Source organism: Loxodonta africana, chromosome 2 (genome assembly GCF_030014295.1).
Source record: "Loxodonta africana isolate mLoxAfr1 chromosome 2, mLoxAfr1.hap2, whole genome shotgun sequence".
Taxonomy (NCBI): domain Eukaryota; kingdom Metazoa; phylum Chordata; class Mammalia; order Proboscidea; family Elephantidae; genus Loxodonta; species Loxodonta africana.
In genome coordinates, this window is record NC_087343.1 from 161,068,484 (window position 1) to 161,084,623 (window position 16,140).

A 16,140-nucleotide genomic window follows, 5' to 3' on the forward strand; every position below is an offset into this window, starting at 1 on the left:
CAGAACTCACAGACCATACTTACAATTATGTGGTTTATTAGAGAAGTAACAGTTACAATTCAGTCTCAGGAACACTCAGGATACAGTTCTTCCATCAGGGCAGCCCCTTCCCAGCTGTGCTTGCAGGCATGCCTCTCTCTGGCCCTCAGTCTTTGCCCAAAGGCTTAGCTTCCTCTCTCTGTAGGCTGGAAAGCCCGCCTCACTGTCTCCTGCTCCCAGTCTCTCCTTCCTTAGGGATGGTGGGCTCTTCCTCTCTGCTCTGGAATTGCTCTCTTTTAAGGCAAAACTGACCAATTGTGACCTTGTTAGGCCACAATTACCCTGTTACAGAGTCCTACGCAATCATCTAGATGGGAGTTACAAGACCATGGCTGGAAAGGCCATGCACAAGAGTCATTAATCTGCCACGCCATATTTTGTTTATTAGTCATCTGTTGATGGACACTGGAGTTGTTTCTACCTTTTGGCTTTGTGAATAATGCTGCAATGAACATTGGTATATAACTAACTGTTTGAGTCCCTGCTTTCAAGTCCTTTAGGTATACTCCTAGGAGTGGAATTAGCTGGGTCATATGGCAATTCTATATTTAAATTTTTAAGGAACCACCAAACTGTTTTTCACAATGGCTGCACAATTTTATATTCCCATCAACAGGGGTTGAGAGTTCCACTTTTTCCTCATCCTTGTCGACACTTGTTTTCCAATTTTTCTGGTGATCGCCATCCTAGTGGGGATGAAGTAGTATCTCATTGTGGTTTTGATCTGCCCTGGTGGTACAGTGGTTAAGAGCTCAGCTGCTAACCATGAGGTCAGCAGTTCAAATCCACCAACCACTCCTTGGAAACCCCATGGGGCAGTTCTACTCTGTCCTGTAGGGTCACTGTGGGTCGGTAACCAGTTGACAGCAACGGGTTTGGTTTTTTAGGTTTAGAAGGAATAACGGAAACCCTGGTGGCACAGTGGTAAAGAGCTCAACTGCTAACCAAAAGTCAGCAGTTCAAACCCACTAGCCGCCCCTTGAAAACCCTATGGGACAGCTCTACTCTGTCCTATAGGGTCATTATGAGTCAGAATCAACTGAATGGCAACAGGTTTGGTTTGGTTTTTTTAAGGACTAATGATATTGAGCAGTTTTTTATGTGCTTATTAGCCATTTAGATATCATATTTGGTGAACTGTCTTTTCAAGCCCTTTGCCCATTTTTTGATTGCATTATCTTTTAGTTGTTGAATTATAGAATTTTTTTTTAATATATATATGATATATTCTGGATATTAGACCCTTATCAGATATATGGTTCCCAAATATTTTGTCCCCTTCTGTAGGTTGTCTCTTCACTTTGTTGATAAAATTCTTTGATGCACAAAAGTTTTAATTTTGATGAAGTCCAATTTATGTATTTTGTCTTCTGTTCCGCATGATTTTGATGTCATAACTAAGAATCCATTTTTAAACTAAGTCCCAAAGCATTGTCTGTATGTTTTTTCCTAAGAGTTTTAAAGTTTTAGTTCTTACATTTAGATCATTGATCCATTTTGAGTTAATTTTGTTTATGATATGTGTTATAGGTCCAACTTTATTCTTTTGAATGTGGAGATCCAGTTGTCCCAGCACAATTTGTTGAAGAGACTCTTCTTTCCCCATTGAATGGTCTTGGCTCCCCTTGTTGAAAATCAATCGACCAAATTGACCATAGATGTATGAGTTTATTTCCAGAATCTCAGTTCTATTCCATTGCTTTATATACATGCCCTTATACCAGTACCATACAGTTTTTGGTTTTTGGTGGCAATATATACAACCAAACACATCCACTCACAATTTCTGCATTTGAGTTCAATGGCATTGGTTACACAATGGCTATGTGTCGCCATTCTATCTCTTCCCATATTGTTATATCACCATTAATTTAGACTCTCTGCCCCTTAAAGTTCTCATCTGTGCTTTGAATTAACTGTTGTCAGGTTGAGCTCATATAGATCTTGATATGCACACAATGCTCAAGGCAAACACTATTAATTATTGTTTAGTTTATTGATGGCTTTACTGGATAGTTTTGGTTCATGTTTTAAAGACTATTTCTGGGTGATAGATTCATGGGTCCTCCCAGTCCCCATTCCCAATGGATCCAGTAAGTCTGATTTCCATATGAATTTGAAGTCCTGTTTCCTGATCTCCCTTCTTTTGATCAGGATCTATCTATTGGGGCTTTGATCAAATTGTTCAGTAATGGTAGCCAGGCACCACCCATTTCTTCTGGTCTCATGGCAGAGGAGGTAGTAGTTCATGGAGGCAATTAAACTTACAGACCGTTTCCTTCTTTGATATGGGTCTCCTTTTTCCTCCACTGTTCCAGGTGAAAAGAGACCAATTGCTTTTTCTTGGGTGGCCACTCACAAGCTTTTAAGACCCCAGGCACTATTCACCAAACTAGGAAGTGGACCAGAAACTCTCAAAACAACTTTAGTCCAATTGACTGTATAGATGCACAAAACCATGACCCTAAACCTTCTAACCAAGAAAACTAATCCCATGAAGTTGTTGTTAGGTGCTGTTGAGTTGGTTGCCACTCATAGCAACCCTATAGAACAGAGTAGAACTGCCCCATAGGGTTTTCAAGGAGTGGCTGTGGATTTGAACTGCCGACCTTTTGGTTAGCAGTCGACCTGTTAACCACTACACCACCAGGGCTCCCATGAAGTGTTTAGTTGTACCTAAATAGTATCATCAGGTGCAGCTTTTTTCATTTTTTTTTTGTTTGTTTGTTTTGTTTTTTGGCTGTTGTAATTGTAAAATTAGTTTAGTTGCCATTTTGCCCTTTTTTTCTGGTGTACAGCTTAATGATAAGTTACATTAGTGAAGTTGTGTAACAATTACCCTTACTCGATGCCAATTTTCCCATCACCATAGGCAAAAATTCACTACTTTTCAGAGAATCATTTCTCCTCTGCCTCCCTCCTCCTGTACTTGGTAGCCATTTGTAACTATTGCCCTCTATTAAATTATCTATTCCTGTCATTTTATATAAGTGAAACCATACAGTATTTTTCCTTTTGTGATTGACTTATTTTGCTCAGCCTAAGGTCTTCAAGGTTCATCCATGTTGTAGCATGTATCAGGACTTCATTTTTCTTTAAGGCTGAGTAGTATGCTATTGTATGTAAGTACCACATTTTGTTCATCCATTCATCTGTCGATGAACACTTGGATCGTTTCCACCTTTTCTTTATTGTAATTAATGCTTCAATGAACATTGGTGTACATATGTCTTTGTGTCATTACTTTTAAGTCCTTAGGGTATATATCTAGAAGTGCAATCGCTGCATCATATGGTAGTTCTATTTCTAATTTTTTTAAGAATTGTTGTATTGTTTTCCACAATGGTCGTGCCATAGACCATACAGTTTTGGTTACTATAGCTTTATAATATGTTTTGAGATAAGGAAGTGTGAGTATACCTACTTTATTTTTATTTATCAAGATTGCTTGGCAACTGGGGACCCTTGTTATTCTGTATGAATTGGCTTTTTGTTTCTGCAAAGAAAGCTGTTGGGATATATACATTTCTATATACCCCATAAGGCCACATCTATAGTAACCAAAAACACATTGTTGTAGAGTCAAATCTGATTCATAGTGACCCTATAGGACAGAGTAGGTTACCCCATAGGGCTTCCAAGGAGCGGCCGGTGGATTTGAACTGCCGACCTTTTGGTTAGCAGTCAAGCTCTCTTAACCACTGTGCCATCAGTGCTCCACCTATATGGTAAATGCTCATTAGTATGAATTTAAATGAGACAAAACTCCCAAATTGTGCCAAATTCTTTATTTAATTCACTAAGAAGTTTTAGCAAAGTTTTTTCTCCTTCCTTCTTTTCCTTCCTCCCTCCCCACCCCCCCTTTCTTCTGTCTTTCTTTCCTTTAGTCTTGCATATGGGAAAGAATAGAGGGGAACAGAGCCACAGATGTCTTTCTAAATTAATAATTTATAGATATATTAAACCTCTGGGGAAAGAGATGTAAATACTATTACCAAGCCAACACATCATTAAGTAAGCAATCCACTCAGCGTCCTAGACTTGCTAGAGGGTAGGATTTATTTTCATGGGGTTCAGCAACAATCTCTGAACCCCAGGAGCCTTATGAGACACTTTATTAGAAATATTTGCAAGAACCTTTTCATTTTTTTAATGATGCCAAACATTATACTCCATTATCTGTAGCTGTAAGAAAATAGGGACATTTTTTCCTTCTTATCTTGTCATCTCATAGACATCTTTCACCTGCTGTTAGAAGGGTCTGTAATGTTTTAAGGCTAACAGCTAGAATTGCATTATTGAGTACTGAGTGGAAGAAGCAGCCTTGAAATGCTACACACTTCTAGTAGGGATGAGGAAAGGGTAGAACTGGCTATTAGCAAGTGAAATATGGGACACATACTCAAAGGCACTAGGTAATCATCTGCAATGATAGTTTATACATGCTGAATGAATGTTATTGTTTTAGGTGCCATTGAGTCCATTCTGACTCATAGCTACCCTACATACAACAGAACGAAACATTGCCCAGTCCTGTGCCATCCTCATGATTGTTGTTATGCTTGAGCCCATTGTTGCAGCCACTGTGTCAATCCATCTCATTCAGGGTCCTCCTCTTTTACGCTGACCCTCTACTTTATCAAGCATGATGTCCTCCTCCAGGGACTGATCCCTCCTGATAATATGTCCAAAGTATGTGAGGATGGAGTTTCATCATCGTTGTTTCTAAGGAGCATTCTGGCTATACTTCTTCCAAGACAGATTTATTCGTGCTTTCGGTGATCCATGGTATATTCAATATTCTTCATCAATACCACTGCTGAAAGGCATCAATTCCTCTTCTATCTACCTTATTCATAGGCAGCTTTCACATGCGTATGAGGAGATTGAAAACACCATGGCTTGGGTCGGACATACCTTAGTCCTCAAACTGACATCTTTGCTTTTCAACATTTTAAAGAGGTCTTTTGCAGCAGATTTGCCCAATGCAATGCATTGTTTGATTTCTTGACTGCTGCTTCTGTGGGTGTTGATTGTGGGTTCAAGTAAAATTAAACCCTTGATAACTTCAATCCTTTCTCCATTTATCATGATGCTGCTTATTGTTCCAGCTGTCAGGATTTTTATTTTCTTTATGTTGAGGTATAATCCATACTGAAGGCTGTATTCTTTGATCTTCATCAGTAAGTGCTTCAAGTCCTCTTCACTTTCAGCAAGCAAGGTTGTGTCATCTGCATAATGCAGGTTGTTAATGAGTCTTTCTCGAATCCAGGTGCCCCATTCTTCTTCATATAGTCCAGCTTCTCAGATTATTTGTTCAGCAAACAGATTGAAGAAATATGATGAAAGGATACAATTCTGACTCACACCTTTCCTGACTTTAAACCATACTGTATCCCCTCATTCTGTTCCAATGGCTACTTCTTGATTTATGTACAGGTTCCTCATGAGCATGATTAAGTGTTCTGGAATTCCCATTCTTTGCGATATAGTCCACAATTTGTTGTGATCCACAAGTCGAATGCCTTTCATAATAAATAAAACACAGATAAACATCTTTCCAGTATTCTCTGTCTTCAGCCAGGATCCATCTGACATCAGCAATGATATCTCTGGTTCCATGTCATCTTTGGAATCGGGCATGAATTTCTGGCAGTTCCCTGTTGGTGTCCTGCTGCAACCGCTTTTGAGTGATCTTCAGCAAAATTTTACTTGCAGCTGGTATTAATGATATTGTTCCACAATTTCCGCATTCTGCTGGATCATCTTGCTTTGGAATGGAAACAAATATGAATCTCTTCTAGTCGGTTGGCCAGGTAGCTGTCTTCCATATTTCTTGGCATAGATGAGGGCTGCATCTTGACACCTCCAGAGCTGCATCCATTTGTTAAAACATTTCAATTGATATTCTGTCATTTCCTGGAGACTTGGTTTCACCAATGCCTTCAGTACCATTGGTTCTTGATCATATTCTACTTCCTGAAATTATTGAATGTCCACCAATTCTTTTTGGTACACTGACTCTGTGTATTCCTTCCATCTTCTTTTGATTCTCCCTGCATTATTCAGTATCTTGCCCATACAACACTTCAAGATTGCAACTCAAGGTTTGAAAAAAAATTTTTTTAATGTACTTTAGATGATGGCACTGGGGTTAGATGATAGTTTACAGAACAAACTAGTTTCTCATCAAACAGTACACACATTGTGCTATAACATTGGTTAACAACCCCACGACTTGTCAACACTCTCCCTTCTCAACCCTGGGTTCTCTATTGCCAGCTTTCCTGTTCCCTTCTGCTTTCCAGTCCCTGCCCCAGGGCTGATGCACCCTTTAGTCTTGTTTTGTTCCATGGGCCTGTTCAATCTTTGGCTGACGGGTGAACCTCAGGAATGACCTCATTACTGAGCTGAAAGGATGCGTGGGGGCCATACTCTCAGGGTTTCTCCAGTTTCTGTCAGGGCAGCAAGTCTGGTCTTTCTGAGTTAGAATTTTGTTCTACATTTTTCTCCAGCTCTTTCTGGATCAAGGCTTGAATTTTTTCTTCAATTCTTTCAGCTTATTCTTCCCTTTTGGTTTTCTAACTCCAGGTCTTTGCACATTTCATTATGATACTTTACTTATTCTTCACGAACCACCCTTTGAAATCTTCTGTTCAGCTCTTTTACTTCATCATTTCTTGCATTCGCTTTAGCTACTTGAGGTTCAAGAGCATCTTTCAGAGTCTCTTCTGACATCTGTTTTGGTCTTGTCTTTCTTTCCTGTCTTTTTAATAACCTCTTGCTTTCTTCATGTTTGATGTCCTTGGTGTTATTACACAACTTATCTGATCTTTGGTCCTCAGTGTTCAATGCATCAAATCTATTTTTGAGATGGCTTCTAAAGTCAGTTGGAATATACTCAAGGTTGTACTTGGGCTCTCGTGGACTTGTTGTTCTAATTTTTTTCAGCTTCAGCCTGAACTTGCATGTGAGCAATTGATGGTCTGTTCTGCAATTGGCCCCTGGTCTTGGTCTGACTGAAGATATTGAGCTTTTCCATTATCTCATTCCACAGATATAGTCAATTTGATTCCTATGTATTCTATCTGGTGAGGTCCACATGTATATTTGCCATTTATGTTGTTGAAATAAGGTATTTGCAATGAAGAAGTCATTGGTCTTGCAAACTTCTATCATGCGATCTCCAGCATTGTTTCTGTCACCATGGCCATATTTTACAACTACTGATCCTTCTTCTTTGTTTCCAACTTTTGCATTCCAATCACCAGTAATTATCAATGCATCCTGATTGCATGATCTATCAATTTCAGAAGTTGGTAAAAATCTTCAATTTCTTCACCTTTGGCCTATGGTTGGCACATAAATTTGAATAATAGTTATCTGTCAGTTTGTTGTACTTTGGGGTCTTGCATGCTGCTGTGATGCTGGAAGCTATGCCACTGGTATTCAAATACCAGCAGGGTCAGGTTTCAGCTGAGCTTCCAGACTAAGACAGACTAGGAAGAAGGATCTGGCAGTCTACTTCTGGAAAAAAAAAAAAAAAAATTAGCCACTGAAAACCTTATAAATAGCAGCAGAACATTGTCTGATACAATGCCAGAAGATAAGCCTTTCAGGTTGGAAGGCACTCAAAAGATGACTGGGGAAGAGCTGCCTCTTCAAATTAGAGTCAACCCTTTTTGACTTGGATGGGGTCAAGCTTTTGGGACCTTCATTTGCTAATGTGGCACGACTCAAAATGAGAAGAAACAGCTGGAAACATCCATTAATAATCAGAGCATGGAATGTATGAAGTATGAATCTAGAAAAATTGGAAATAATTGAAAATGAAATGGAACCCATAAACATTCATACCCTAGGCATTAGTGAGCTGAAATAGACTGGTGTTGTCCTTTTTGAATCAGGCAATCACATGGTCTACTATGCCAGGAATGACAAATTGAAGAGGAATGGCATTGCGTTCATTGTCAAAAGGAACATTTCAAGATCTATCCTGAAGCACAATGCTGTCAGTGATAATATCCATACAGCTACAAGGAAGACCAGTTAATAAGACTATTATTCAGATTTATGCACCAACCACCAGTGTTGCAAAAAAAAAAAAAAAAAATAGTCCATGTTAATTCATCTAACACAGTGCCAAGTATATAGCCAATCCTTGACAAAAGATTGTTTAAAATCTGTTGAATTAAAGAGTACACTTCCCTATTTCCCACTGAGGGCTGCTATCTCTTTTGAATTCTGCCTGTCATTAAAGGATGGAGGTAGTGTAGTGTCATGGATAGAATTGCATCCCCCCAAAATGTCTGTCAACTTGGCTATGTCATGATCCCCAGTGTTGTATGATTGTTTACTGTTTTGTCATGTGATGTGATTTCCTTATGTGTTGTAAATCATCTCTATGATGTTGCTGAGGTGGGATTAGCAGTAGTTATGTAAACTCAATCTACAGGATTAATCTACAACTTGAGCCAGTCTCTTTTGAGATACAAAAGAAACAAGCAAGCAAAGAGACAGGGGGACCTCATATCACAAGAAAGGAGCACCAGGAGTATAGCGCATCCTTTGGACCCAGGGTCCCCACACTGAGAAGCTCCTTGACCAGAAGAAGACTGATGACAAGAACCTTTCCCCAGAGCTGACAGAGAGAGAAAGCCTTCCCCTGGAGCTGACACCCTGAGTTTGGACTTTTAGCGTACTGGACTGTGAGGGAATAAATTTCTCTTTGTTAAAACCATCCACTTGTAGCATTTCTGTTATAACAGCACTAGAAAACTAAGACAGAATTTGGTACTGGGAGTGGGATGCTGCTGTAACAGACAACTAAAATGTGGAAGTGATTTTGAAACTGTGAATGGATACAGTACTCAGAAGGAAATGAGGAGAGCTGTTACTCTGGAGACAGCACAGATGGTGAGAAATAGCGGCATTGGACCAGCAGCAGTACAAACAGGAGACCAATGTGAGACAGCACTGGAGGTGACCCATGAAGCTAGAAAGCTGAGTGCCCTTGTATAGGAGGCTTCCTGGTGGAGTGGGGTGTTTCCAAGCACTTATCGGTGGAGCTAGGCTTGCCAACTCACAGAGCAAAAGAGCTGAGTGCCTTCCAGCCAAAGTTTACTGATGGAGTGAAGTATCTCCAGGCATTTATCAGTAGAGCTACAGAGCTTTGGAATACTTGCCCCAGCAGGGCAGATGTGGATGTGAGGCCCAAGGGCTGAGAGGCCAAGGAACCAGGAACCAGGAAGCAGAAGCGGAAGAGACAAGGAATACAGGAAGCCAAGCTGCCTCAGTCTTAAAGGGTATGGCCAGGACCTCTGAGGTCTCAAAGGGTGAAGCCATGGCCTCTGGTGTTTCTAAGGGTGGAGTTGTCACTCAGATGGACTAGAAGAATGGTGCACAAAAGCCAAGGGAGCAGAGTAACTGTCCCAGTGGGCTTGGAATGTGGAGCTGAAGCCAGGGCCTAGGGGTATCCACTGAGAATCTGGAGAGTGTGGCCAATACCTAGAATTTAGAGGCAGGGCCATTGTTTAAATGGTCTCAGAGAACAGAAGATTATTTTCAAAGACTTGAGGGCTAATATAAGGTGTTCTGCTGACTTGTTTGGTGCCTATTATGCCTTCTTTTTCCTCCAATTTCTCCCATTTCTAATGGGAATGTCTAACTTGTGCCTGCTGCACCTTTGTACCTTTGGAAGCAGATAACTTCTGTTCTAGATTTCACAAATGAAGAGGAATTTTTGGATTTTGGACTTGGAATTGATATAAGACTTACGATATGGTGGGGTGGAAATGCTTTACATGTGGCAAGGACATGAATTTTGAGGGGCTAAAGGGATTGAATTTCATCCCCCCAAAATGTCTGTCAACTTGGCTACATCATGATTCCCAGTATTGTATGACTGTCTACTGTTTTGTCATCTGTTGTGATCTCCCTATGTGTTGTAGATCCTTTCTCTGTGATGTTGCTGAAATGGGATTAGCAGTAGTTCTGTAAATCAAGCTACAGGATTAATCTACAATTTAAGCCAGTCTCTTTTGAGATATGAAAGAGAGAAGCGAGCAGAGAGACATGAGGACCTCATCCCACCAAAACAAGCAATGCTGGGAGCAGAGTGTGTCCTTTGGATCTGAGGTTCCTTTGTGGAGAAGCTACTAGACCAAGGGAAGATTGATGACAATGACCTTTGTCCAGAGCCAACAGAGAGAGAAAGCCTTCCCCTGAAGCTGGCACCCTGAATTTGGACTTCTAGCCTACTAGGCTGTGAGAGAATAAATTTCTCTTTGTTAAATCCATTCATTTGTGGTATTTCTGTTATAGCAGCACTAGATAACTAAGACATATAGTATATTGTGGTTGTTGGTGGGTGCCATTGAGTTGATTTTGATTCATATCAACCCCATGTGACAGAGTAGAACTGTCCTATAGTGTTTTCTTGGCTATAATCTTTACAGAAGCAGAACACCAGGTCTTTCTCCTGTGGAGCTGCTGGGTGGGTTTGAACCACCAACCTTTTGGTTAGCAGCTGAGTGCTTAACCATTGTGCCACCAAGACTCCTTCAGTGTAGTATATAAAAAAAAAAAAAAAAGAACAAAACCCACTGCTGTCAAGTCAATTCCAACACATAGCGACCATGTAGGACAGAGTAGAACTGCCCCATTAAATACTGGCTTAAGACAGTATTTAATCTTGTAGATCTCATCAATATAACTGCCACTAATCTATCTCATTACATCATAGTGATAGAATTTACAACAAATAGGGAAATCACAACAGATGACAAAATGTTAGACAGTCATACAATACTGGGAATCATGACCTAGCCAAGCTGATAGACATTTTAGGGGACATGATTCAATCCAGGACATTCTACCCTTTAAAAAAAAAAAAATTTTTTTTTTTGGCCCCTCAAAATTCATATCCTCGCCAATTGTAACACATATTGACCCCATCATATCATAGCAAAAGTTTTAAATCAATTCCAAGTCCAAAATCCAAAAATTCCTCTTCATCTGTGAAATCTAGAATACAAGTTATCTGCTTCCAAAGTACAATGGTGCAACAGCCACAAGGTAGATATTTCTACCACAACTGGGAGAAATTGGAGGAAAAGAAGGCATAATAGGCACCAGGCAAGTCAGCACAACACATTACATTAGCCCTCAAGTCTTGAAAATAATCCTCTATTCTCTGAGACCATTTATGCAATAGCCTTGCCCTCCAGACTCTAAGTATTGGCCATACTCTCCAAAATGAGTGGAGTCCTCTCAGCTCTAGACTTCAGTTCCACCTTCCAGGCCCACTGGGGCCACAACTTTGCTCCCTCAGCTTTAGATGCACCATTCTTCTAGTCCATCTGAGTGACAACTCCACCCTTAGAAACACCAGAGGCCATGGCTCCACCCTTTGAGACCCCAGAGGTCCTGGCCATACCTTTTGAGACTGGGGTAGTTTGGCTTCCTGTGTTCCTTGTCTCTTCAGCTTCTGCTTCCTGGTTCCTTGGCCACTCTGCCCTCGGGGCTTACCTCCAAATCCACATCTGCCCTGCTGGGGCAAATGTTCCGAAGCTCTGTAGCTCTACCAATAGCTGCCTGGAGGCACCCCACTGTGCCAGGAAGCCTCCAGCGCACAAGCACTCAGCTTTCTTGCTCTGTGGGTCGGCTCCAGCACTTCTGATGCTGGTCTGGTTCTGCTGCTGCGGCTCCTCTGATGCTGCTGCTTCTCTGCTGCTGCCAATTCTCTGCTCTTTCTGGTCCTCTATCCATTCACAGTTTTAAAACTGGTTTCACATTTTAGGTATCTGTTAGAGCAGCACCCCACTCTCTCGGTACCAAATTTTGTCTTGGTCATCTAGTGCTGCTATAACAGAAATACCACAAGTGGATGGCTTTAACAAAGAGAAGCTTATTCTCTCACAGTTTAGCAGGCTAGAAGTCTGAATTTAGGGCACCGGCTCCAGGAAAAGGCTTTCTTTCTCTGTGGGCCCTGGAGGAAGGTCTTGTCAACAGTCTTCCTGGTCTGGGAGCTTCTCTGCACAGGAACTCTGGATCCAAAGGATGTATTCTGCTCCTGGCACTGCTTTCTTGGTGCTATAAGGTCCGCATGTCTCTCTGCTTGCTTCTCTCTTTTATATCACAAAAGAGATTGGCTTAAGACAGTATCTAACCTTGTAGGTCTCATCAATATAACTGCCATTAATGTATCTAGCCAAGTTGACAGACATTTTGGGGGGACACATTCAATCCATGACATCACGCAACCTCTCTCAATGTGGGTCCTATATATGTGAAGAAGGACTAATAGGACCTACATCCTAAGATAGTCCTGAGGATGAAACATGATAATGCAAATGAAGCATTTAGCACAGTGTCTGGCACATATTAAATGTTAGCTGTGTTAACTTGTAGAATCCCTGGGGGGGAGGGGAGGGTGTAAATAATTAACTAGCTTAGGTGCTAACCAAAAAGTTGGAGGTTTAAGTCTACCCAATGGTGCCCTGGAAGAAAGCCCTGGTGATCTATTTCTGAAAAATCAGCTCTTCAAAATGCTATGGAGTACAGTTCTACTCTGATACACATAGGGTCACCATGAGTTGGAATCCACTCGATGGCAGCTGGTTTCAGCAGCTAGTGTTAAGTTGTAGATTTTAGTGTGGCTTAAGATTCATTACCGTATGATCGCTCAGATTTCTCCTCCTCTGGGTTTACAAAACATTATTTCTCAATGTTGGCATCACATTTGAACCATCTGGAGAATTGTAAAATGCTGGTGTCTGGGTTCTACACTAGACCAACTACGTCTGAATCTGGGGCTGTGATCCAGGCAACAGGACTCTAAAATGTTCTCTAGGTAATTCTAAATGTGCGGTTAAGGTGGAGATTCACTGCTAAACAGAGGAAAAACACTGAAGTTTTGCCTTTTCCTTCTGTGTCTCGGTTTCCTCATCTACAATATGAAGTGAGGTTTAAATTCATACATGGAAAGTGCTTGGCAAAAATGTTCGTTCTTACATTTTACTTTCCCCCTCCACTTCATGACTCCTCTCTTCTTCCTTTGCTTTTGATCGTGATAGATGCCTCTGTTGTCTTTGCTGCCAGAATATTCTCCACTTTGTTGCTCTCTACTCATTGACATCTTTAAGATATAAAATAAAAAGACTTACATGCCACCCAGTCTGCCTGCCTATTAAGGCAAATTACCTAAGTCCTCTTCTTCTGCCTCCTGAGATTTCCAGCTGCTTAAAACCCTTCAGATTTTCCTGCCAGCTCCAGTCAGAACAGCAGAAGTACTGACTGCTCTGCTCATCCCCAATAAGAAAGATCTGGGATTTTTATCCACCATTTTCCTTCTCAGTCACGTAAGATCCAATAGTCCCTCCATTCTCTCTGCTTCCCCCTCTTTTCCCCCTGTATTCTCTGTTTTTGCTATTGTATCCATCTAGCCAAAAAAAACCAAACCCAGTGCTGTCGAGTCGATTCCGACTCATAGCGACCCTATAGCAACCCTATAGGCCAGAGTAGAACTGCCCCATAGAGTTTCCAAGGAGCACCTGGTGGATTATGAACTGCCAACCCTTTGGTTAGCAGCCGTAGCACTTAACCACTACACCACCAGAGTTTCCATCCATGTAGCAGCACTTCTTAAAAATTTCCACCTAATACAGAGGAAGGAGGCCTGGTGGTGCAGTGGGCAGTGGTTAAGAGTTCAGACTGCTAACCAAAAGGTCAGCAGTTCGTATCTACGAGCTGCTCCTTGGAAACTCTACGGGGCAGTTCTACTCTGTTGGAATCAACTTGATGACAACAAGTTTTTTGTTTGTTTTTAATGCAGAGGAAAGAGAATATGTTGAATGTGAACTTGAGGGCCAAGGGTGGGACTCATGGGGTGGAAAGACCTGGAGAGCATGGTCTGACATGTCATACCAACAACCCACTGCTGAGTGCATTTTATATCCTTGTTTAACTAAAACCGAGTTACCTGATTGAGGAAAAAGTATTTATGTGCATTTTTGCATTTGCTGGATTATAATCTTGATTTTTTTCGAGAATTTTTTTCTTGTGGTACATATATATGTAATAAAACATTTGCCATTTCAGCTTTCTTCAGCTGCACAATTCAGTAGCATTATGTTCCTCATGTTATACAACCATCACCATGATCTATTTCCAATTTTTTCTGACACCCTTAGCTGAAACTCGGCGTCCCCTAATATTAAAAAATATTTTTCCTAAAACCTTGGAGTGAGGCTGCTGCTCCAAGGAGCTCTAACATATTGTTTATCCTGTAGCTTCATGCACCCCGTGACTGATCCTGGAAACACTCAGAGTTACAACACTCAGAGTGGGGGGCACCAAACTCTTCTTTGTCTTGGCCCCCTCACCCCTTTTCTGAAATGTTCTCTGCCTTTTCTAATTTCCTACCACCTAAACAATCACTCTGGGGGGGAAAAAAAAACTCTCCAGTAGTTCTTTACCAGGAGGGAAAAGGCGCAGTTCCTGAGGACTTTGTGCTTTCTAATTCTGGGATTAAAAAAAATGAGTGAATGATTTTGTTTTCCTTAAAGAGGAGTATTTTTCTTCAGAAGTTATGTGACAGTATTTTGTTGCAGACTTTTAAAACATTTGTCATGGGTCTGTCACTGTCCTGGGCCTGATGATTACTATTTATTTGAAGTTAACTTTCTCATTATGACAGAAAAGTCTTCAATAAGTGTTGAAAGCAAGGCAGTGCAGTCTCGAAGTACATGTTTTGCATGTCTGTAAGAATGGCCCAAGAGGGCAGTGGTGGTGCAGTGGTAGATTTCTAGCCTTCCATCTGGGAGACCTGGGTTCAATTCCAGCCAGTGCACCTCATGTGCAGTCACCACTCATCTGTCATTGGAGACTTGGATGTTACTATGATGCTGAACAGGTTTCAATGGAACTTCCAGACTAAGACACTAGGAAGAAAGCCCTAGGAATCTACTCCTAAAAATCAGCCAGTGAAAAATCTATGACTCACAATGGTCCGATCTACAACCCAACATGGAGATGGCGAAGAACTGGGCAGCGTTCTGTTCTGCTGTTCATGGGGTTGCCATGAGTCAGGGGCTGATGAAATGGCAGCTAACAACAATAAGAAAGTCACAACTAGAGAAGGTTCTGGTCTCTGGAACTGAAGTATAGTCAATCAGCTCCAATAGAGCTTTTGAGAGGAAGATTCAGTCAGAATTCACTGAGGAGAGGTGTTTCTAGACCGTTCATTAAGTCAAAGTAAGGCTATCCATCAAATCAAGTAGAATATCCAACAGCTTCACATGAGGGCCAGGAGATGAAACACTGAATAAACCCTTTTCCTGGCCCATCTGGAAGCCAGGGTTTCTTCCTGAACTAAGTGTCTGGCTGACAGACACCTAGCTCATAAACCATACAACAGGTTTTCCTTGTGGGATCATCATGGAGAGTGGAGTGTTGATGAGTTTTTTGTTGTTGGTGGTGCCCTTGAGTCGATTCCGACTAATAGCGACCCTATGTATGGCGGAACAAAGCATTGCCTGGTCCTCCACCATCCTCACAATCGTTGCTGTGGTTGACAAGCTTTATCCTCCTGCAGGTGATTTCTCTTCTACTTCCTGATGGCGTAGTGGCTAAGTGCTACAGCTGCTAACCAAAGGGTGGGCAGTTCAAATCCACCAGGTGCTCCTTGGAAACCCTATGGGGCAGTTCTACTGTCCTATAGGGTCACTATGAGTCAGAATTGACTTCATGGCAATGGGTTTGGTTTTTGGTTTTCCTTCCCTATTATTCTGGTTGAAGTTTCACTCCTGACTCCTGTCCCAGACTTCAATGATCATGTCCATCTTGAGGTTACCTTGCTACGTCTTAGGTTTGGGCCATTCGGTGAACAGGCACTCAATAGACCAATGACTGTTGGAGGATCCTTGTTGATTCACTAACTACACTGCTATTTTTTTTTTTTCTTAACCTTTCTCATGGAAGACATGCCTTCTTCAAGAACACCTTGAAAACGTTCAGAAGGAGTTCATCATTTTCAACAGAGAAAAGTAAGTAGCTTTAGAAAAAACAACAGCCCAACAAATCATGGAGTGCTTCAGCCAG

The 16,140-nt window shown here is 41.3% G+C and overlaps 1 protein-coding gene across 1 annotated transcript in view; it reads left to right on the forward strand.

Moving 5' to 3' along the window:
- STK32A (serine/threonine kinase 32A) overlaps positions 1–16,140 on the forward strand; it is a 154,599-nt gene that overhangs the window by 136,795 nt on the left and 1,664 nt on the right. The window contains exon 11 of the mRNA XM_010591589.3: positions 16,021–16,085. Coding sequence (XP_010589891.1) covers positions 16,021–16,085 — 65 coding nt within the window. The remainder of the gene's footprint in view (positions 1–16,020; positions 16,086–16,140) is intronic.